General features: G+C 42.7%; 1 protein-coding gene across 1 annotated transcript in view; it reads left to right on the forward strand.

Annotated features, from left to right (window-relative positions):
* FOXO1 (forkhead box O1) overlaps positions 1 to 23967 on the forward strand; it is a gene marked incomplete at its 5' end in the record, with an annotated part of 63692 nt that extends 39725 nt beyond the window's left edge. The window contains 2 exons of the mRNA XM_082498646.1: positions 22211 to 23567; positions 23954 to 23967. Of these exons, the coding sequence (XP_082354772.1) occupies positions 22211 to 23554 (1344 nt within the window). The 3' untranslated portion in view covers positions 23555 to 23567; positions 23954 to 23967. The remainder of the gene's footprint in view (positions 1 to 22210; positions 23568 to 23953) is intronic.
* Between the last annotated feature and the right edge of the window lie 656 nt (positions 23968 to 24623).

Below are 24623 nucleotides of genomic sequence, written 5' to 3' on the forward strand. Positions count from 1 at the left end.
AGGAGAAATAACCTGCAGGCTTTAAATTCCTCCATCCCTGTTCATAAGAATAGTCTCAGACGTCTGTTTCTGCCCTGGTGCAGTCATGCTCTGGTGCTTCCCCCACTGAAGCGTGACATGTCTCTGGGCCTCAGTTCACACAACGGCTGCACTGGTGCTTTGGGGAGGGCGAGTGTTTTGGAGGTGGTCCCAGCTGTGCCTCGGCAGGTTTTGAAACCTGACCAACATCTCCACATCCCTGACAGCAGGCAAGGATGTTCCTGGCCCTGGTTGATAGGATGGTCCTTCTCGTGTTGCAGCTCCAGAGCCCCTGTAGATCGTGGCAATGCAATTTTGGGGCTGCCCACGGCTGGTCACACCATAGCGTGCCATTTTCTGGGTTACGGGGCCAGGACATTGGACTTGGTTGCATTCCCCCAGTCTCATGTATTTAGCTGAAACTCAGACTTCAGAGGCTTGTGGTTAGTGAGTGTCTCGTGTCTGTGGTGAGGGTGGGACCCAGGGGAGGCACTGCAGTGCCCTGCTAAGTGAACATCCAGTTTTTGTTTGAATTTAACTCTTATTTTTGGAACCACGGGTGACTTATTCTTGGAACCCCATTTTTCAGAAACCCATCTGCATGCAACGTTGCCAGGATTTCTGGTACAAATATTTTGTCATTTGCTCTTGAGACAATCTGTTGTTTCAGTCCTGGATGAAGTTTTGTAATATGTTGCTTGAGATATCATGGAAAAATATCTAAGTGGTGGTGTAATCTTCTAGGTGAAAACACAAGGTTATAATTTTTTTCACTAGAAAATTGATTGTTTGGTTTTATCAATGAACAAAATCTATAAAATCGTATTTAAAAAAAAACCCACAACAAAACAACAACAAAAGTCTCTAGTGCATTTATTCTTTCCGTATCTGATTGCAGCAGTTGACTTAGAAGTGGGACACCTTTTATTTTCCAAGGAATATTTGGAATTCTCATATTTGGTGCTCATTTTGCTCCATCCTTTCTCATCAATTTCATTTGCTCAGAGCATTGTGTCTGGAAGCCCATTTGTTTTCATTTCATTTTTTTCCTCTAGAGACAGAACTCATTCCCTTCACTGGTACCTCCCTTAGTGTATGTACAAAATCTTGCCTTTGCTAGACAATCATATAGCAGAAGAGTTGGTGAGAACTTTTAAAAGTTGGAGGTTTAAAACCAAGGCTCAGTCTTTGCTTTTGAATGGTAATTCTTTTTCTTCATCAGATTTGTGTGATGCTGGACAAATCTCTCCATTTACCCCGTATATATGTGTACAGAGATAGATGGTACTTTGGTGTGCTGTTTGAATAAAAAATGGCAGCATGCTACAAATAAATTTCTTGAGGAACCTAGTCTGAATACTCAGTCTTGCAACCAAAACTGTTGGATTGTTAGTGTTGACCCTTCTGGTGTTGCCAACAATATGATCTCCCCTTGGGTGATCATGCAGGGGGCATAGGAAGATGTTGTAGGCTGGTTGGTCATGGTAACACCATGAGTAGCGACATCAGGGGTAACTGCTTAAATTCTGTTTACTGGGATTATTTTTATTTTCTTTATTTCCTTTTCAGTCCTCAGATGTTACCCTTCTCTTTTTCTTCCAACCCAAAAGAATGAAATGGAAAAGTCTCCTAATAAGGAGGATGTCAGGAGAACTGGGTTTTTTGTCACTGAGTGGGAAAGAAAGGGGAATAAATGCACTTTCCATGGTTGATAGTGGAGCATATATGTTTACCTGTTCTCATGGCTCTCCTATTTAATTGACAGTCGCTGAGAAGATAAATCCCCAATTTAGCAGAAGGTTTAAGATTTCAAATGAATGGAAAAAATTTTCAGTCTTCCAAAATAGCCTTCTGGAGGTGAATCTCATGGAACCTGCAGTCAGGCAGGTCCAAAACCTTGGGAAGCAGCTCCAAGATGCTACGGGAGAAAACTTGCCATTGCAGGGGAGGTTGGAGTAGACGACCCTTAAAGGTCCCTTCCAACCCAAACTATTCTATGATTCTAAGAGTTAGGTCAGCTTTGTGCATCTGGGGAAGCTGTTGCAGATGAGTTTTCTAACTGTAAAGACAGAATGATCTCCTACTCCCAAAACTGGAGCGTGAGTTGAGTGGTTGCCGGTTTTCTTCTGGCAGAAAGCAGCATTGGAGGTGGTGGCTGATGCTAAAGGTGTGTTAAGAAAAGCTCCTTTCCGCAATGAGCGGCTTTAAGTTTGAGAAAGCTTCTCATGCTCACAAAATTCATGTAGAGTCCTTATGAAGACTGTTCCTTTCAGCGCTCGCCTCTCTTCCCGTTCCTGTAGCTGAGACTAGGAGCAGGCAAGCTGTACTCCTTGCTCAGCCATTGCCAAGCGATCCTTTCTCCTGCTGCTTGGCTTGCTCTTGTTTGGCTCTCTGGATACCACACGCCTGGCAAGCCTTCAAGCGCTGGTAGCTCCTCCGTGCAGGAGAGGTGGGCAGGTCTGACAGCACGTAGCTTTGCTGGTGTTCTTAACTTTCACTTGTCTTCTCCCTGCAAAATAAATAATTGACGTGTGAAGGGGAAAAGCGTGGGAGGAAAAATGTCAGGAAATTCAAAGGTGAAGCTATTTCCTCCCTCAGTAATATTTTTCTTCTGCGTGTTGTTTCTTCTGTTCAAACAATGGGGTGAGTTTTGAATCCATTCTTAACTATCAACCTTGCCATTGTTTATTCATAAATCCTTTCATGTGTGTGACGGACCTCAGGAAAAGCCCACACTTCCATTGTGAGTCCTCTGGGCGGGCTCTCTGTAGTACAGTGCCAGTACAACACGGCTCCGGCCCTTCTTTGGGGTCCCCGTGTGCCAGTCAATTAATATTAATGGCGAAACATTTAATGTGCATGATTTAAAGGTGTAGGTTGTGAAATTTGACACTGTCAAAGCCTAGCTTTTTTTAAAAAAAGCAAATAAATAGCTCGGATACTCAGAACAAGGATTTCTGATGTTAATTACTTAAGCGTAACGGTGTTTGCTAACTTTTTGTGTGCGTTCATGTGTATGCACACACTTGCATTTGGGGGAAGGGGTGTTTTGCTGAAACAGGTGAAAGTTCTGTAGTATAAAACAGGAAGCAGATGGGTACTAATTAAAGCCCTGTTGATGATAAAAGGGTGACTGAGCTTTTGAAGCAGCTGCTTTCCTAATTTTATACATAGCTGGTAGGTACTTTATATAAGAGCCGGCCTCCCCACTCTTCATTGTTTTCGTGAAGCCGGAGGAAATGCGTGTGCATGTGCGTGCGTGCTGCCATGGCTGAGGGACGGCGCTTGCAGTGCTCGCTGTTTGCTTCCTTCCCTGCGCGAGAGAAAATGGTGTTTTCCGAACATCTGACAAAGGCGCCAGGCACCTTTTCACCTCCCTCCTTTTCTTCTCCCTCCGCCTTTCCATGCGGGAGTAGGCACCGGGCTGGTGGGTAGCGCCTGTTAGCAGCGATGCTGTAGATAAGGGAGGGCAGCTTACTGTGTGTTGCAGGTCTGTGTGTCTCGGCTCATCTGGGAGAGAAAGTTATTTTTTCACAGCTCTCTGTTATTGCTCCGTTAGACTTTTCCAAAGTGGTTAGAGAGTCAACAACCAAAGTACCAGTGAGGGTGTCAGCCTCCTACGTGTGACCTGCAATCATCATTATGGTCTTTAATCTTCACAAGTACTCTTTATACTGCCTTTACTGCCTTTTCTCTTATTTTGGGGCTCGTAGGATGGGTAATAAGCTTATCTTCCAAAAAAAAAAAAAAAACCAAAAAAAAAACCAACAAAAAGATTCAAGCATGTTGTAGCAGAATGTTGACACAGGTAAAATAGCACCAAAGCAGAGCAGATCTTCATACAGTAGAACTAGTGATGTTAATTGTAGTGTTTTAATGCACTTAATAGAAAATGAGTGTTGGCTATAGAGAAATAAATGGTAAAGTTTCTGTTGACTTGAGTAGCATAAGTTTTGTCCATAATGAATATATTGAATTGTTGTAATGTAATTGTTTACTAGCAGCTTTTGCCACTGGGAATTGGTGTGGAGGGAATTGGTTTCTTTACTGGGGAAGGCGCCAGTGTTCAGTCCCGATGTTGGAGATGTCGTCATTCTGGTAGAAATAAAGTAAACTTGGTGTGGGCAGGAGGAAAAAGAGGAGGAGGAAAACTTTCATCAGTGACGGGCTTGAGTCCAGTAACATGCGGATTCAGGGGATGGCAACTGAGGTGTGGAGGAGTATCTTCTGCACAGGGAAAGTCGTGATGCATTGGCCACATTTCTTAGTGAGCAGTGCTTGGGAATCAAGATTGTTTGGCTGAAGCTCTTGTAAGGATGTTCTCTGGATGTCTATTTGAAGAAGCAGCCTTTCTATTTTGAAGCTGCTGCTGAGGCTGCAGGTTCCTGATTCATTTGAAGCAGAAACTGCTTAAAAAGAGCTTAACTTGAGGGGCAGCCTCTGCTCCTACCACCCCGTAAGCCCACAACTGCCTTTGGAGGAGCTGGACTACCCGAAGTGTTCAGGGAAGTGTTGCCTTGTTCTATGGCTGACACCTCTTCCCTCGGTGTCACCGAGCGACTGGTATCTACTGTGGCTCACTGAGCAGCTATGATGAAAATGCTGTGCAAGACGAGTCATAGTCTTTAAGTCCTTCTCTGTTAATGCTGTTAGTGGGGGTTATTCCCCCCATGTCTTTTCACTCCTATGGGAAGACGACCACAAAGTGGCAGAACTTCCTAACCTGGGACCTGCTCGTTGTGAGGGACCTCCTGCATGTGAGGGACCAACAGGTCTCTCTGTAGGAATGATCCCAAAAGCCTCTTGCTCCTCATGGCAGGAATGAGAGGAAGCAGCTGACGAGTCTGCCTCTTTCCCTGTCCTGTGCTAACATTGATTGCTGAAGGGATTGTGGATGTTCCTTTCTAAACTATGCACTTCTCCACTACTACATCTCTCCTCTGCTCTTGGCAGCTGAAAGGAAAACCACCAGGTCCCAAAGTGCATGGAAGAATGGCAATGTCGCCTTCTCCGTTGGACCATATATCTCTCAGAGGATTTTCTTATTCTGAAGTCATCTGGGTTGGCTGCGTTACTGGTAACGGGATCAGTGAGTTGTGCTGCATCACTACAACCAAAACTATTTGCTGGAGTTTACCAGGTGCCAGAACCTGGTCCCGGAGAGCTTTTGTTCATGCACAGGCTGCAGGGTTAAGAGTTCTCCGCTGCAGTATTGGTTTCTTAAATGTTCTGGTTTTTATGACCCCTCAGTGTTTGTCAAGAAACTTGCTGTTTGAGTGTACTTTGACATCCTACTTGTGTTAATCTCCTTTGGCCTTATCCTTTAAATTGGCTTTTTGACAAAGTCTGGGGGCTGGGTTTAATCTTAGCCAGTTCTTGCTCTTTTTCTAGAGTCAGCAACTTAAAATTGTCTATTTTCTTCCTGTGGCGCAGGTGTATTTAAGCCAGGATTACAGGAACACCAGTGCAATTAGAGAGAGGACATTTGGCTGCCGCCACCTCCCCTAGCTGCCTTCTGAAGGATTTTAAAAATATTTCAGAGGCTCTAAGAGTCTGTGGGCTTCAAGCTGAAATCAGCTACAGTAGAAAGGATATGAGTTTTCCAATAGAATTGATTAAAAAATTAAAAATGTGGATGGTTAAGGCTATTTGCAAGGTGACAAAGGTGGGCAGCCTCTGTGGCAATGCAGAGGAGTCACACAAGCTGATGCGAAGATGTGCGTGTGTCCCCTTAGCTGTGCCAGGAAGCAAGCGCCTTGTCACTGCTGCTCTCTGGCCAGTTCTTTCTTAAGGTAAAAGGCCCTTAAGCCTGCTTTAAACGTGATTCTGTGGCTTTGATTGGCCAGCCATATTATGTAGAAATCACCGCAGCTGGGAGGTTTGTATGAGTTGCAGGCTTCTCTACAGTTCCCCTTAGGGGTGAATGTGTATCTTAATGCTTTGGTTGATCACGCTCAATCTCGACTGTTTTCTCCTTTGAATACTTAACACAAAAATAGAGGGGAAATAGGTGACAATTGCTAAAAAAAAAAAAAATAAATCGTCCTTTCTGTTTAAAATATCACTTATTTTTTTTTAAAAGATCTGTAGAGCCAAGGAAACTTGTATTTTTGTTGTCAAAATTACTCAGCTACTACTCTTCTTGGAAAATCAGTCACATGCGTTGAATGTGTGTACTTATATGTGTGTATTTTGGGGGGGTGGCCGTTTTTGTTAGGCAAACTTTGAGCAAGATAACTGAGCTTCCTTATCAGATGTCCCAGAGCTGCCTGGCGTTGAAGGAAGTAGGCAGCAGTGGAGGAGTGAATGAGGGGTCCTTGAGTAATTGACGGAGGGGGAATAAGGAGGATTGAACCCACGTCCGTTTTGCCAGTTTCCATTATTTGAGCCTGACGTGTGCAATGTATTTTTAAGTGGTAGGTCCTGAACTCAGCTGATGCCTTGAGAATTTACTTAAAAGGAGTGTGTAAGGGGATACTAGACTCTGGTAAAATAGTAATTGGTGCTTAGATATCTTCAAGGTACTGGGTCCAGATCCTTTACTCACTTCTCAAAAGCTGAGTTTTGGAAGTACTTTTTTTACAGAGCCAGTCTTGGAAGAAATGTTCTTCTTTCCTTCAGCTCCTTCTCCTTCCTAGGTAATTGAGGAACATGTAGTTAAATCAGAGCAGTTGTTAATTGTAGTCTTTTTAAGAGGTACAAAATATTGCAGCAAACAACAACTAGCTTGCGAATGTTGAAGTCCAGACACTGCCCTGTAAGCACAGAATTATTCTGTTGTCTCTGATTTTATTACTTTTATTCCGGGGGGGAGTAGGGAGTTATGAAAGAGGAAAGACCGGAGAAAGGGTAGGGTAGGTAAGCTTTACTACTATTGTTTAAGGCCAAGCACTATGAAGTGGGTACATTCAGTATTGCTCAAGTGTTAAGGCAGACAAGCTGCAGTTATTTAGGTTTGCTCTCAACTTCTACCACTGTTTTTTTGAAGCTTCAGATACCAACTTTGTCAGACAGAGGCTCCAGTACAATATTACGCTATTGGAGAGGCTCCTTTGATTTCTCCCTGGCGACAAGTGATAGGACAAGAGGAAACGGGTTCAAGTTATGTCAGGGCAGGTTTAGATTGGATATTAGGAAGCATTTTTTCACTGAAAGGGTTATTAAACATTGGAATAAGCTGCCCAGAGAGGTGGTGGATTCACCATCCCTGGAGGTGTTCAAGAAAAGGGTAGATGAGGTGCTTAGGGACATGGTTTAGGAGTGGTGGTGTTTTTATCAGGGTAGGTTAATGGTTGGACTTGATGATCTTAAAGGTCCCTTCCAACCTCACTGATTCTATGATTCTATGATTCTAATTTTTTCAAGCTGGCATACCTAAATTTAATTGAAAATAAAATTTAGGTAAAACTGAAAATAGAGAATGGTGATGCCTGGTGTCGAGCCTGGCATATATACAACTGGTGGTGGGAGAGAAAGGGAAGAAAAATTAATTGATTGATGAACAAGGTCTTATTTTTAGGAAAACTATTTTTGCCCCAACTAGTATTACGCAGATGGCAATAATTTGGCTCAGCCTAATCCCCAGTTGCTATGTTTCAGGGGCTGACATAACAACTTTGGAAGTTTACAACTAGAAAAGGTCCGAGCTCTTCTGATTTACAGACATGCTGATCTGCCTTTTCTTGCATGTCTCCTTGTGCTTTTATTTAGTTACATACTTGAAATCTGGGGATAGTGAAAGGAGTTCTTCTGTTGTTGCTGGATTGCCAGAAATGTTCTGCAGGTAATTTGGTAGATATGATCCATCTCGGAAGGAGGTGTCTTTTTGGATGGCTGTAGCGTGTAGGCTTGCTTGGGTAGACTGTAGATGTCTGTGGGGAGAGGGAGTTATCTTGCCAAGCACCTTTATTTTTGAGTCAGAAGTCTATTTTCCTAGAAAATGACATCTTTCAAAGTTCATGTCAGGTGTATCCAATATAAGGTGGTTTTAGGTGGGGTCATTTACTCTGCCTTTTGAGAAGAGAAAGAGTTGGGTCTTTGAGCCTGTGTGCTTGGAGGACTTGAGCCATGAATGTGATGTTATGTCAAAACTCAAACTCTTAAATTTTGAAGACGTCTTTTTTTCCACAAAGATGGCCAAAGGAAAACACGTAGTGAAACAGTCATGTTTCTCTTCTCTTATTTATTGGGATTCCTTAGGCTTCTCTAATGGAGGAGAGGTAGAAATCCTGCTGCATGAGAACTGAATGCTTGAAAGATAATGTCCAACTTAACCCTATGGAAAAAAAATCCTTAAGAAATTCCTGAAATGTAGTTCTGTCATTTCTACTTCAGCACAAAGACTGTTTTGTATGAATCGTGTGACTTTTGGAATGATGTCTCTCTTTTTGCTAATCCAGAGGGCATATTCCTAGGAGTCACAACAGGTTAGTAATCGCGTCCACAGCAGACTGTGATCCTGACGAGCGGCGGGGATGGCATGTAGTTCAAAGTCCCTTTTCTAACTTTCTGCCTTAGTATCAGGGTGAACATAGGCAAACGGTGCCCTGCTGGGCCTCTGCCTCTTCCAACTGCGTTACCTGCGATCCCTGGGTGTGTGTGAGCTGACTCCAGAACAGCTTTGCTGGTTTTAATACGATTTCAAAACCAACCTTCAGCAAATACAGTTTCTTTATATTCTGCTTCTTTATGTCCTGTTCCTTGCTCCTTTTTGTTTGCGTTTTGTTTTTTTTTTTTTTTTTTTTTTTTCCCCTGACCATGTTTGTGAGCAAAATCATAGCTGTGTTTACAGGTTGCAAAGCTGTGTAAAATTATGAATTATCTTCTTGCTGTTGTAAGTCAGCAGCGGACAGGAAGAAAGTTGAAAATACTGAATAGGCAGCATACTGCTGTGTAGGCATTTAATGTTGTTACAGTGTGATATAAGTTAAAATATTGCTTGTTTCCTCTTTGCTGCTCAAAACAACCTGAAGCATGTTATGACCAGTATCTAAACAATAACTGAAAAAGTAAAAACAAACGTTTTAACAGAGAAAAGCACGGCTTGCCAAATAACTGTGTGTAATTTATGACTACGTGAATAATCAACAAACAAAATACTTGAAAACACCTGACTTTCCGGGGGAAAACTTTAATTTCTTTCTAAAACAAAATGAAAATGTGGAAACATTCCCTGTAATGTCTTCAAAACTGAAAATAATCACAAAATTGAACAAGAGCAGCAAGGCCTGCAGTGTCTCCTGGAGTTTGCCAGCAGTTTAACAAATCTGTGGACATAAACTCATAGATGTATCCACAAAAAATTATTATAAAACTTCATAAACAAACTTGGCTAGATAAATAATATTGGAAAACAAGCCTCAGTAAACATGCTTACTTTTTTCTGTTTCATCCTTGGTTTTACAGAGGCCTTTATGTGATCCACAGAATAAATAACTTCCGGTGTCTTAATAGCTATTGCAAATGACAGCTCCTACTTGCTGACATTCCTGCTATTTTTAATCTGATATAAGTTTGTATCCAGTGAATCTTTTTTTTTTTTTTTTTATTTACTTTGTGAAAGGAGTGCCCCATTCTGACCTAGGAAGGCAATTCTCTCAAGAAAAGAGCTTGCGCATCTTTGGATGTGCGCAGGGGGCTGTGTTGCCTCTCTCTCTCAGAACATCCGTGAGAGGGAAAGCTAAACTGCGGTATTCAAAAGGAGCAAAAGCTGTCAGGAGACAAATACTGAGTAAGTCCCTGTAGAGTGACTTAAGACTTTCTTGTTGCAGCCCTTTGAATTGATTGAGGCATTTTAGCTCAGTGCCTCGGCTGTGCTTTTACCCTAACGCTTTAGTGCACGTCTGGGGAAAGCTCCTCTCCCTTCCCCATCTTTGGGCAATGGCATGGAAGGCATGGGAGGCCTGTGGCAGCCTTTGTGATTGAGAAGATAGATGTTGCAGTCCTTAAATCTGAATAACTAGCCAGGCAGGCTCAGGCTGCCCAGTTACCCATGAGATTTTCATTGAGGGAGGATGGGAGCAATGATGGTGAGTTCTGCACCAAGACTGTGACCTCTGGGAGAAGGGCGACTAATCCGAAAGCTGGTAAGAGCTTTTTGAGTTTGTGGGATTAGTGAAAGGGGATGGGAGGCTTTTAAAACAGTGTTTTCTTCTCTGAACTGATGAGGGTGATAGCATTGTCATTCCTGGGACACCTCCTGTTGCACCTGGCAGTCCCCAGTGCACCCAGAGGCTCCTTGTGTCAGGCTCTGTCCCAGGAAATGGGAGGATGGGTGAGATTTGCTCGAAGCGCCTGTGGTGAGGCCAGTCTTCTTGCGTATATCAAAAGGAGAGAAATAGTAATGAGGGGACATTAATTAGACCTAGTTAGCAGGAGGAAAATAGCACCCAAAATGCCTAACAATGCTTGTTTTTGCATAACAGCATCCCGCTCTGGGAGCTGTCTTAGGTTGTGTCCAGCATGTTTCTGCACCTCTTTACCACTGATTGCAGATGGAGAAAGTCCTAAGACACAAGGCTGTGGCTTATCTTCCTTTTTATTGTCCTCATTTTAATATTTTACTGTTAAATAAAATAATTGGATGTTTGGGTATTACGATGAATGCTGATGCTCCAGAGCTCATGGGCTTACTCTATTAATTCCATTCTTGTCATTAAAAACATGCTTTTTCTCTTCTCCTTTTTACTCTTCTTGTTTGGGAAGGAGGAAAGCAAGTAAATACAGAGCTGATGGTTTAAGTCAGTGTTGCCAGATGACATTCTATGGGAATGTGGACTTGCCAGTATGTAGATTGTAAATAGTCCTTTGATTTAATAAGGGTCGGTTAAGTACAGAGCACAGCCTACAGTAGTGAGGGAATAGGAATGCTTCCAAAACTGGTGTGAGGGAAGACATTACTCTTTAGATTTCCCTCCTGTGTGCCCAGCTTGCTTTGAGAAATAGTACTTTGCCTCCCGTAGCCTACTGAAAGTCATGAACGTGTCTAGGGGTAACTTGGTTCAGAGTTGGCGCTACACGTTTTGCAAGATTGGGCCACTGTGGCTTTATAATCCTGAACAGATGTCATAAAACCCAGTGATGAGCACCAGCGTTTCTTCAAACTGCAGCCTGGAGAACGTCACGGAAAGCAGTGTTCGAGAGGAAGACGCTGGCGCGAACAGTGCAGCCACCCGCCAGCGGTCCTCCAAGTGCCGAGACCCTCTTGCGAGAAAATAAACTAAAACCTCTCTAATTATAAACCACACCTTCTGTGAAAGAGGGGTGGCTGCAACTGGCCAGACAGTGGAGAGGGGCAATGCAGACTGGAATATAGCTCAAGGCTATAATGAAACTTGGATGAGGGCTTTTTGTGGGCATTGTAGTGGTAAATCATGTTATATAAAATCTACTGGGCTATGGGAGCAAGCTTGAATTGGAAAGAGCTCTCCCAAAGAGAGCGTGCTGGTGGTCTGGCATGCTTCTGTGGCAGGGGAGAAAAGTACCAAGGCAAACTGTGTTTAAAGAAGTTGAGTAGAAACACAATACCTAGTATATGTGCTGCCTCTTTAGGATGTACGAAAAAGGGTAATTGGAAATTGGTACTTGCTTCTTGTAACTTTGGAAAAAAGAACAAGTATGAAAAACAGAACACAAAGAAAAATGGATAAATAGATAAATCCTTTATCTACGTATTTGCAGATGATGCAGTAGTTTAAAGAGAACTTAAATCTGATCCTGTTTAAGCTATTTTAGTAAAAATTTAAGAAATCAATTTTTTTTCTGCTAATATTTTGTTAACAAGAAAATTATATTTTATTTTCTTTTTATATGTGAGGCAGATAAAGGGAGAACAAACAGTGGTTTTATATGCTAGACTGTACTCACGTACAAAAGAAACTAAAGGAAATGCTCCTGTCTTTTCCTTAGTTTCTCTTGATTACTACAGCAACATCAGATGTTTACAAGATTAGGTGAAATCCAGAGGGTTGTTATTTTTAAGCTGGCACTGTCCCCTTACAAATTTGAAACCTTTATCATCTTTACCACTAGATGCAGTAAGGAATCTCTGAAGATACACGAAAACAACAACAAAAAACCCCCACTCAACTCTGGGTTATTTTCCTTTTTGTAGTTTTGGGGACTATACTTCAATTTTGCTAGCCTATCCTTGCACTTGCTGTATTCAAAATAAAGACCAAATGCATAATGAGATGTAGCGTAAGATATTGTTCAGCCTGTAAATGGAAGGCTTTGCCCTTCTTTTTACAAGACTTGCAGTTTCCTTCAGCCAGGGATTTCCTGTGGGGCACCGCTAACCCTGCTGCAGAGGAAGCTTGCTGCTTTCATTGACTCTTTGTTTCTGAAACACTAGTATTCAGTGACACCCATGTCCGGAGAATTTGAGTTCTTTGCTTGCTAAAGGAAAAGGCTCCCTCTGCTATGCTGGTACAAGTGTAATAAGTAGATGTATTTTAGTTTTTAATACGCACAAAGACTCAGTCAACCCAACTTTTTACATGATTGCATCTGTACATCCCCTTGGTGTGTTGCTCCTCAAGGTAAGAAATACTGACAGACAGATTTGGTGGCTTTCCTGCAAACAAGCAAATGTCTCTCTGCTGCCCTTCTCAGATGAGTTTGTGCGTTGTAGGAGTTGTGGGCGCAGTGCTGCAGGTGCACATGGCTCCGTCCATGGATTTGTGGCTGTGAACTGGCATCTGCTCCTTCTCTGAGTCCCTAATGAGAAGTGTAGGCAGTGGGTGTTGTTACAGGTGAAATAAGTCCTGGAGCATCTCCAGCCATGGCTGGCCCGAGGACAGTCACAGCAAATGGGGCAAGTGTTGTGGACTTAACCCATGTCTCCAGTGCATCCTGCTTTGATTTACCACCCTCATTTTTAATTTATTTTCCACTGTTGTTGCTAGCCCATTGCTTGTAAATCCATCAGGTCGCGACAATCATTCCAACCCTTTAGATTATCAGTGATTTTGCGAAAGCAAATAGTCTTGATCTGTGAAGATGACGAGAAGATGTGTGGGTCTCTAGTAAAGCATCCGACTGAAACCAAACATTTAGGGTCAGGTCTGCTTGTGCCTTTACATAGGCAAGTGGCAAATGACTGCTGTGGTCATTATGCAGGGCTTTTAGCATGTAAAGCTTATGTGACTTCTCAGTCAGGGGTCTTTCCAATTGTTTCACTTATCCTATTAAAGCTTTTGGAGTAATTATATCTGTTGGGTTTTTTTCCGTCGTCTTTTTTCTTTTTTTTTTTTTTTTTTAATTCTTGGAAGCTCTGCATGTCCACAAAGGCCAATGCAAAAAAATGAGCCCTAATTTCAGACTATGATGTTTCTCACCTCTGTGGTTTGCACTGAGATTTTGGCCTATTTCTCACCTATTGCTTCTTACTGGGGAGAATGTGTTTCTAGTGGTCCTTCTGAGATTATCTGCTGGTCTAATTAGTATGGATATATTTAGCATATATACAAATTTGCACCTCTTCATTAGCGCTAACGAATGTCAATAAAAGGCAGCTTGGTTTTAGAAAGACAAAAAAGGGGGAAGCTTTCTATAAACAGTGCTGTAGTCTTTGTGATGAATTGGGTGTAACCGTGGAGAGTGGCAGAGGTGAAACAGGCTGTCTGTTAAACAGGAAACGAGTGATTAACATTTTTTGTCCTACTGATCATAATTATTCCCACTGGCTGAAAAAAAATAAACACCCCTTAGTCTCTCTTTACTATAGTCGCAGAATAAAATTTTAAGCTATTAGTCATTCTGGCATTGTATGGATGAACTGCTACTTTACTACTCCAATTTTTTATTTATTTATTTTAATAAACTTTGCTTATAATCGTGATTCTTGTTTTCCTTGCAATAACCTGCCTGTGCTCTGCATTCAAGGACAGCTCTGCGGTTGCCACTGCTGCGGTGCCTGCGTCCCCTCTACAGTCGCTGCGTTAGAGCCTGCAGTGAATAACTGCGTGAGGGCTACCTGCCCGTCACGCATCGCAGCAGCCTTCCCGACGGCTTATTGCACTACAGATAATTTTAATGGTTTTAATCCCTTTGGTGAGCGCACATTAGTGGTGGTGTGCGATGCTAATCTTGGCTGCGGTGTTGTTCGGCGCGGCATTGGCGTATCTGCAAGTGTTCTCTATCTTACCTTTCTTGAACAAAAGATATTTTTCTCGTACGTGTGATGGCCTATATTCATTCTGTGGGACTGTTTTGAAAGTCGTTAATTATATCCCTGACCTCTGATGGTTTATTAATTGAATCCTTTATCAGCTTTTCTATGATATCACCTGGCACTGATGTCAGGGCGCCCAGGTTATGCATATGTCCTCCTGCTTTGCTGTTTTTGTGTCACTGATGTAATTGCAGCACAGGCTGCTTGCGAGGGCCTGAGGTCTGAGAGCGCTTAAAGAGGGAGGAGAAGAGGCCCCAGTTATCAGGGCATCCTGACTTTGAAATGTTCCTCTTCAGGAGGAGTGTTGGCCTCCCGTGTCAGTAGTGAATTTGGGAAGTGCTGCTTCATCATAAGCTGTATATGTACATATGCATGTATATATGTATGTTCTGTATTTGTGGAAAATAGGAATGTTTATTTACAAATATGGAAGCCTTACCTTTGTCAAACGCTTGTTTTCTGTCTGTTGGAATAGAAAGCTTACGGCATCAGTTTGTAAAACCAGTATTAGGATTTGTCTAGATCACCAAATACATAGTTATCCATGCTAGCTTTGAATTTTTTTCATCTGGTATTTATTTCTTTCCTTATTTTCTAGACTTCACAAATTTTGTTTTACTGCAGTGGCTATTTGCTGTTTTTTTTTTTTTTTTTTTAATAACTGTGCTGCCTTCTTGCTGCCTTTCGTTCACTCCTGAAAACCAATAGATTTTAGATAAACCTGTCTTGGCTTCCCAGATGATTTTACCAGAGAGAGAGGAAGTTCCATTTGACAAATCCCTTTTAAAAATCTCACAATTTTCATATGCATCTTCGTCTGTTGTTTTTCCTAATCAGTGTCACTTAGTTTCCTTGGCTTTGAAATGCTAGCAAATGTTTATATATTTGGTGTATGCTCTGTTGATGTTATTTCGTGCCTGTATTGTGGTTATAGAAATAAATGTAGTCATAAAACAGAGTATTGGCACTGGTATAGATGATCGTTAACCTAGTTGTGGGTTTCTCTCTTGGAGGTACAGAAAAGATAAGGGTGGTCATAAGAAGCTTTGATTTGGGGTCATCACATCCAAACAGTATCCAGGAGTGTGCTTACCCTTTGTGTGTATACTTCTCATTTTATTCTTTACCTTTTTAGTGTGTTTTATGCTCATTCTTCCTAAAGGCCCATGTAGAGGAAGTAGGCAGGTGTTATCATCTCATTAGAAATGTCCAAACTACCATTATGGAAAAGTGCTTCAAAGGAGTCTGCCTAGAATGGAGAGGAGGGTATCTGGGGATTGCAACTGGGAATTACTCAAATACATGTCAGTAGAGTTGCCAGTTCTGACATGTAAGTATGCATAGCCAAATCCCTTAAACATCAATGTCTGGAGCTGTGCATGGATTTTCTGTTACCACATGCAGTGTTCCAGAGGAGAAAGCTCCAGTGGTTGTGAAATCCCGTCCAGTCCCTGGTGCCATGTGTGGCAGCAGGATACAGCCTAGAGGGTGGCCAAGCCCCTTGGTGTCCAAAGTTTGGTTTTTTTTTTTTTTTTATCTTCTACAGCTATAAGAAGGAGCGTAGGAGAGTATAAATATGTGGACTTAACTCCAGAATGTACAGCGCTTAGATTAATGCCACTGACGTATGGTCACAGGAGAGACACGTATAGCGACGATATAGTAATGACGTAGAGTCTTTCCCATTCATGCAGGGAACAAGGGATGAATTGCTGAAATCTTATCAAGTGAAACAGGCTATGAAAGTATCTCCATGTTTGGAGATGGTGTTTCATGGGTGGGGGTCTGGAAAAGACTCTTGCTATGCCACCATCTGTAATGAAAAGCACAGAGAAATACCGCAAGGTCCCTCTACTTGGATTGAAGTGTTTCTGCACTTTTTCCAGCTGACACTTCTTAACGTGTAGGACAAAAATGAAGTCAAACAAAGGCACCCCCCGTGAGAACAAAGGACCCAAAAAAGCATGACCTGTTTAGGAGGAAATCCTGCCCTTCCACCTTCATGCAGCTGCAGGTGGCAAATTGCCAGCATCTTCTAAATATGACTCTTTGACCTGAGGCTAAGTGACATGCTTTCTGTCCATGCTCTTATCTGACAACAGGGAAGGTTTCTGAGCGGTAATCAAAGAATGCTGCAATTGGGTGGCAAAGATAGCTATTTCATTAGCATTGGAAGCCACTGACACTGCAGCCAGATGTGCGGTTGGGTTGGTGAACTATCTGGAATGCTTTTGAGAGAGAAATGTGACTAAGGCTGTTTTATGAACAAGCGTGCTATCTGTTGACTGAATGATTTTGGATGTCCAACACTAGCTCTGAGGCAAACCCAAGCTCCATGTGGAGCATCTGCACATGAACTTCTTGTATCTCATAGTCATTAGATAAGACAAGCAGGATTGCCTTACACCAGAGTGTTGTACCAGGAAATTCTGGTACATCTGGGGTTACCCATGTTCTCTTTCCTCCTTAGCCTCTTCACCCTGCCCCTGCAAACTTGGCAGGATGCTTGGAAACCACAGCAGAGCAGGTGCAGGCACTGTAACTATTCCAAGCAGACCTGCTTGTTTCACCAGGCATGGTCTAGCTTAGCTTTGGATAGGTGCTGTGTGGTGCCACTTGCCATGGGTAGCCCCTGCTGCTGCTGTCTGGCTGCTAATGATGAAGGAACCCTGAGCAAGTGTGGTGGTGAACTTCCTGTGCTTTGCATGATTTCCTAGGAGGTTTCTTTATGACTTCTTTTTAGAGTGGTGCTTGCCACTGAGGCTCCAAGTGATTTGAACATCTGGACCTGTTGTAGAGTCCCCATACACAGACCTTGAGAGACAGGTCTGATGTCCTCTGTAAGAGCATATGGAAAACCTAGGGTCTTCCCTTTTCTGCTACAAAGCTTTTGCTTTGGTGGTGTCTCCGCAAAGGGACTCTGCTTGTTCTGAATCCTGCCGTAAGCCGTCAGCAACAGGATATGCTAACACAGCTGGCTCATGTGCCAGCCACCACAGATCACATCAGACTCCAGTCAACGGGGATGATGTTAGCTGATGGGTCTCTGAACTTTTCTCCTACCAGTCCCCAACCCTGACTTTTTTGCCAACATGTTCCTATTGCAATGTTCTCCAACTATCAGTTAAAATAAATAAATAAGGAATCTCCCCCTTCTCCTTTTTTTTTCTTTCTTTTTTTTTTTTTTTAATTGTGATTGTCTTAGAGGGCCATGGCAGAAGCAGTCTTGAGTGTTGTGTTCCCTGAGAGTTTCTCTCCAGCTTCCAAATCCATTTTAGATATTGTTTGGAGAGATCTGAGAACAACAGTCAGGTATTGTGCCCCAATCTGTATTTGCAGCCATTTCAGCTGATGGTGGTGCAAGCTGACTGGCAACATGTGTAGACCCTCCCCTTGGATGAGGTGTAAGAAGCAGTGGACTGCTGAATTGTCTTCTGAATGAAAATTTGGTGGGCAGTCATTAGACTGTTAATTTTAATAGAAATGCTTGACCTGTGTATTACGGAAGCAGTCTTCCTCTTAGGGCCTCTTATGCCTCTCACTTTGTTCTGGCTGCATTTGCCTCCAGAGGCCAACTCCTTCTGCCTTTACTGGTGAGTCTCTTTTCTGAGATGCCCTGGTGTGCTTTATCGCAATACCATCAGCATATGCACCTTGATAACAAATCCACTCGTTTTTGTAAAATGTATCGACTGTTGCATCCATTCCCTGCCCTCACTTTTGGTGGCTATCGCAGGACTGTGGCCGAACGGGTGCTGCCTGTGCCCGTCTGTGTGTGAGGGTATGAGGGTGGGAGGGACCATGGGCACTCGTAGGGGCTTTTACAAGGTTTGGATTTCGCAGCTCCCCAGGTACTCGCAGATCCACAGTTAGATCCTGCTTGGAGAGGTTTCCAGTGGGATTAACAGGAGCTTTGCTCTGCTTCCCTCTCCCTTGCATGCTTCAAGGACCAGGGTGGAGGAAAGATGGCCAGCGTGACTGCATGGTCCCTCTTCACTAAGTACAGGCCTACAATGTTGTCAGGTTTAACAAAGCAGCTGTGTTTACGGGTATTTCTCTTTAGTAAAACATCAAAATAATTTACTGAAAAAATAAGTAAACACCTCAACTTTAATAGGGATATGATTTTTTTCAGCAATTAGTCAGGTTAAACTTAAGTTGCATGCTTTAGTGCAAATATCTCTTGGGTTTAAATGCAGTATTAGATATCAGCAGAGCTGCTTGCACCCAGGGATTAAATGGCTGAAGCATTTATTTCTGTAATTGTTCTAAAACGTAAAGCAGTTTGAAGTTTTTTTGTTGTTTAGAAGAGCAGCAAGCAGGGTGTTCTCACAGCAGTATGGTTCTGCTGTTGGAGATGTTGGAAATGCAGCTGAATGATATAAATGTGTAGATTCAAAGGAGTAGTTCTCTTGGTTTCACGAGTTTTATTAGCTGGTATGTGCTCATCACATTGCATTTAGCAGATACCAGTTTTGCCTACTTTGGCATTTAAATCAGCGAGTAGCGATAAGCGTCTTCCCGGTCCGGATGCTGAAGTATGGCATGAAGTCGGTTCTCAGACCAAACAGGCACGGATGCTCTCTGCGCTTTATTTCAAAGGTGGAAACTCAATCCCAGGAAACCCCTCACAGGTGCCAGCAGCCCTGCTACCGTCCTGACGAGGTTTTGATAAAATTCCAGCGCGGATGCTCTCCGAGCGATCTGGCACGTGTCGCCGCTGTGCGGAAACCCGCCTCAAACCACGGCTGCTTGCTTTTCACGTCATTCAGGCCAGCTTTTGGGAGGCTTTGCTTCAAAGTCCCGCCGAAAGCCGGGGCTGGAGGTGTCTCGCAGCATGCCGGGGCTAGCGGTGCCGCCGAGCGCCCGGGCCGCTGACAGCCGCACCGCTCCTCCGCCTGCCAAGATCCACTGCTGAAACTATACTTTTTTATCAGGTCATGTTTGTGTCTGGCAAAGATTTGTAGACACAACATCATTAACAGCAGTGCATATTTTCACAAGATTTACCTCTTCAACACTTTTTCCAAGTTAGTAAATCATAGCTTCTTTAATGTCCTGCTGGCTGCGTGAAAAACAGGAATTTATGTAACAAGCTCTGGGCCGCAAACCTTTTCCTGTTAGGAAAATTTTTTTTTTCATTGCTGGCAGAGTTAGGAGACAGCTCTGTTACTCAAAGAGCGACCTCAGATGTCCTCAGTACAATAATACCAGATTATAACATTTTTGATGACTAAGGAATAGCAGTGATTTCTTAAATATTTAACACTTCTGGTGCAGAGAACAGGGAACTGAGCCTTAGCACGGTATTTTCTCTGCCTGGTGTTTTGTGTGTTTGATATGCCTATTTTGATAGTAAACAGTAAGCCTTGAGCCGACTGGGTATGTTTACAAAATACAATAAAAAAAAATGAACTGGCGCAGGAGGTTTTTTAATCAACAGACTGTGCAGAGCAACTTTCTTGCGACATTTCTAGAGCTGGACTTGTGTCAGCTGAGGATTCAGCTTTGGCCTTTGAGTGAAAACAAGGGGCTGCGCCGGTCGGCCTCACGAGGCTTCTCAGTTGAGCCTTGGGGCTGCGGGCAAATCCAAAGAAGGATTTTGGGGTTTACCCTCCTGACATGGTAGCTGCACCCAGTGAAAATAAAATTTCAAGGCCTCCCCTAACACCCTGTTGCTAGATGGAGGATGAGGTTATGATTGCAGGGTTACCTGTAGTGAAGAGATACGGTCCTATGTTAATTAGTTAATATGAGAAAGATTGGCTTCCATTCAAAATTGAATAAGGAAACGCTCAAATTGTTGCTGGTGCTTCTTTCAGTGGAATAATTTGTTAAAGATGTTTTTTTGGAGGGTAAGGAGAGGTTGGAAAGGCTTCTGAGGTGAGGCATGCAGTTTGACTCCTTGCTGCGCTGGTTGAACAGTGAGATGCCAAGACGCCACATTCTGCCATCTTCTGCTGTCAGAGAGCACCTTGTGTCCCTGTTTGGGGTGAAGCTGCACTCCTAGGGGGTTAGTCTCAGGCCACTGCTGCCTGTAAGGTGTTACAGGACTGGAACACCTCCTTGCTGCCCTCATCTGCTGAAGATCTCCTTTTTGACCCCAGAGTAACCATTCCTTTAGAGCTGTGTGGGTGGCCAGGACTGCTTTGGCCAGTTGGCTTTCCGTGGTCCACAACGTGTCATGACCCTTTCAGGGAATTTGAGCCTGTTGTCTCTGATTTGAGCCAGGCCCCATGAGATGACTGTTTTCACCTGGCGTGCCCTCCTTATGGTCTTTGCTCCTTTCCTTCTGTCAGCTGGATGTATAGGCAATGAAGCAAGATGGCAGCATCTTTGAGAAGGTGCGTGAACGGGACAGGTAGAGTAAGAAGGTGGAGGAAGACATTTCTGGAGATGCTGCTGTCACAGGCAGCATTCTGGGTTGGGAAATACAGCAAAAGCAGCCAGAGACCAGAGCAGTGGCTGTCCCCCTCATCCTTCACGAGCTGTGCAAGGCCCTTTGAGCTGTATTGTCCTCTTGGTTTGGTGCTGTAGTGGGTCTTGGGGGTGAGGTTAAAAAATTAAGGTAGATGGGAGGGAAAAGGTAGGAAAACAGGAAGGACAGAACAGGGTTTTAGTAGGTTTGGCAGCCATTTAGTGTTTTGAGATAATCGGCCTACTGGCCTCTTGGTCAAGATCAGCCTTACTACTGCTTTCTAAAAACAGTCTTTCCATTTTTGCTCCCCCAAATTTTTCTTTAGACAACCTGCAAAAAATGGTTACGAATGGAAGGCAGCTACTGCATTGTTGATTTCTCTGCCATTGAGGTCTGATTTCTGGTTTACCCATTTCATGTGGTGTTTTCTAGTTCCCTCCTACTTCTTCTGTATGAATTGCAGTCCTCATGCAGACCATGGGTCCCCATGTAGGCTGTGCTAGTGTCCCACCCTCCTACCAACATTTATGGCTGCCAATTTCAACACTCTCTGAACTTGTGGCCTTTTGTTAGCCATGACGTCAAAATGTAGGACAGCTTTTCTGTTGACACAATGTTCTTTACATATGCTTAGCAGAAAATTACATGAGGAAAAAATATCTACAGGTTTGTAATGCAAAGGGTAGTCTCTTGTTAACAGGTCAACCTGGGGGCTTGGATTTTGGATTTCTGGATGTTTTTTCTTCTTTTTTTTGGATTTAAGAACAAAACATGAAACATTATTTGTGACTGAGGAATAATGAAAAGCCTCAGTACCTCTGGTCACTCGTGGCACAAAATAATCTTGTGCCTTTGGGTGTTAGAAGAGTCAATTTTGCATATTGAAATGTTGATTTTGAAAGAGAAAGATGGTTTTAAGACTGAGGTTTTAAATGCAATTTTATCTATGCTGTTTGCATTCCTTTCACTCCTATGATTTCTTAGACAATTTGTGATGTTTATTTCTAAAGACTAGAACCTAATCTTCAAATGGTTTTCTATATGTGTTTTCTCACATAACACAAGTAATATAAACCTCACTAACGTTCAGTGGCAATACACACAGGCTGGCACGTTTGCAGAGTTTAGGGATGTGCATGATGAGATGCCATTATAAGGACCACAGAACGGGATCTAGCATTCCTGAACTTTGCATAAAATAATAATAAAAAAAATTCCTAAATGCAGTCAGGTTCAACTCATTAGAATGAAGCTGGTAATGAGATCTTCAGTCGCCTTCTTGGTCGTCTGGTATATTTTATCTCCTTTATGAGGAATTTGTGTTTCAGAACAGCTCCTTAGGTGTTTAATTTAACTTTTTATAATGTCAGATGTGATCGGGCCACATGACAAATTGACATGGCAACTCTCTCCAAGCTCATTTCAGCCAGTTCTGAGTGGTGAGCTGATAAAATATGTTTCCAGATTGGCATGTTTTTGTGTGTCATGATTACCCCATGTTTTGTAAAAAAAAAATATGAGTATGTTTGCAAAGACAGATATTAGTACACCATAAAACAAGCATCCTTTCTTCATTTCTTACACCTTATTTTGTTTTTCAGAATTCAATCCGTCATAACCTGTCTCTGCACAGCAAGTTCATCAGAGTGCAGAATGAGGGAACAGGGAAGAGTTCCTGGTGGATGCTCAATCCCGAAGGAGGAAAGAGTGGCAAATCTCCTAGGAGGCGAGCAGCGTCCATGGATAACAACAGCAAGTTTGCCAAAAGCAGAGGCAGAGCTGCCAAGAAAAAAGCATCCCTCCAGTCTGGTCAAGAGGGAAATGGTGACAGCCCCGGATCACAGTTCTCGAAGTGGCCTGCAAGCCCCAGCTCTCACAGCAATGATGACTTTGATAACTGGAGTACATTTCGACCTAGAACTAGCTCTAACGCTAGTACAATTAGTGGAAGACTTTCTCCTATTTTGCCAGAGCAAGATGATCTTGGAGATGGGGATGTGCACTCCATGGTATACCCATCATCAGCCACCAAAATGACTTCTACTCTACCCAGCCTTTCAGAGATGAGTAATTCTGAGAACATGGAAAATCTTCTGGATAACCTTAATCTTTTGTCACCTAATACGTCAATGACTGTGTCAACCCAGTCTTCATCTGCTACCCTGATGCAGCAAACGCCAGGTTACTCGTTCGCATCCTCGACCACAAGTATAGGTTCACCAAATCCAGACTACAGGAAATTTACATATGCTCAAGCTAGCATGAACTCTTTGCCCCAGATTCCTATGCAGACTCTTCAAGACAGTAAATCAAGCTATGGATCGATGAACCAATATAATTGTCCTGCAGGACTTCTGAAGGAGTTACTGACTTCCGATTCTCCGCCGCACAATGATATCTTGGCATCAGTAGACACTGGTGTTTCCCAGGCTGGTGGCAGGGCACTGGGCCAAAGTGTGCTGATGGTCGCTAACTCGGTGATGCCAACTTTTGGCAGTCAACCGCCCCACAACAAAATGATGAACCCTAATGCCCGCCCTCACCAAGGACATAACCAGCCAACACCTGCAGTTAATGGTCGTGCCTTGTCACACACAGTGAACACCATGTCACATACTTCAGGTCTAAATCGCTTGTCGACAGTGAAGACTTCGTTACAAGTGCCTATGAGTCACCCGATGCAGATGAATGCTATGAACCCGTACGCCCCTGTTAACAGTTGCAATGGCTACGGAAGGGTGGGAATTGTTTCCCTCCACCAGGAGAAGCTTCCCAGTGACTTAGATGACATGTTAATTGAACGGTTGGACTGTGACATGGAGTCGATTATCCGTAATGACCTTATGGATGGAGAAACGTTAGATTTTAACTTTGACAGTGTATTGCCTAACCAAAGTTTTCAGCACAGCGTAAAGACAACCACACACAGTTGGGTGTCAGGCTAGGATGTAGTAGGAGGTAAGCTGTGCTTTTTATAGTAAATCTGAAAAAAAAACTAAAGGGAAAAAAGATCTCAGAATGCTTAAAATCTGGGTGGTCTTCTGTCTTGGCATGTGAAGTGCCTCTATTACACTCAGTCACATTCTAGTCCTTTATTTGTTTGCAATTTTGCACTGGTGCATGAGGATTGCCATGTACCAACTTCTGTTACTTCATGTGGAGCGCTAATGTTTTTGCCATTAATATATTAAACAAAAAACTTGCTAGTAACTAGAAATTAATGAATATTTTCTTTTTTCCTATTTAAGTTATCTTAAAGCTAGTTTGAGCATATTTTGATAGATTTAATCTTTTGATGTGAATGTTAATTTGTTCTTTTTGTTGTGTTTTTGTTTTCTTCCTAGGCTACAGTTAAATTCTCCAGACTTGTCTGACAGCAGGAACTGAGAAAAGCAGTACAAAGATGTCCTTCACCTTCCTTTTTAATTTTCTTGATAAAGCTGTGCGCATGCACTGTCTTTTTTTTGGGTCTTTTTTTTTTTTTCTTTTTTCTTCCTTTCGTCAGAGTTGGCAGCAGACAGAGTATTTTCCTGTACAGGATGTTTGCCCAAGGTTTGCAGGTTATGTGCTGCTGTAGATAAGAACTGTGCCATTGGAAATTTCATTACTCTGAAGTGCCAAATTCACTACACCATATAATCACAGCAAAGACTCTCACTTACATCATGTTGTGCTTTCGGTTTTGTACAGTATGATCTGTAGAAGAAGAATTGTTTTTTAAGACTATCTGTTTTGGTCCAAGAAAAGTTTATAAACTTTTGTAAGAATACTGTGATGATCTCATGCCCTAAGTAAGTTTAACCTTCGTTGATGTTACCTGTGTTCTGATGAATTGAGATAACTGTGGACTTGCCTTGCAGCAGTACAAACTGCGTTATTTTACTCAAAATTGCCACACATTTCATATGGGAACAGAATAGCCTGTTAAATACGATCCTACTAAACTCACTGACTATTCAGAGCAAACAGTAGGTTAAATGCCATTTGATAAGTTACCTGTATTCATGTAAATTT

Source organism: Vanellus vanellus (genome assembly GCF_965231255.1).
Source record: "Vanellus vanellus genome assembly, chromosome: 1".
NCBI lineage: Eukaryota > Metazoa > Chordata > Aves > Charadriiformes > Charadriidae > Vanellus > Vanellus vanellus.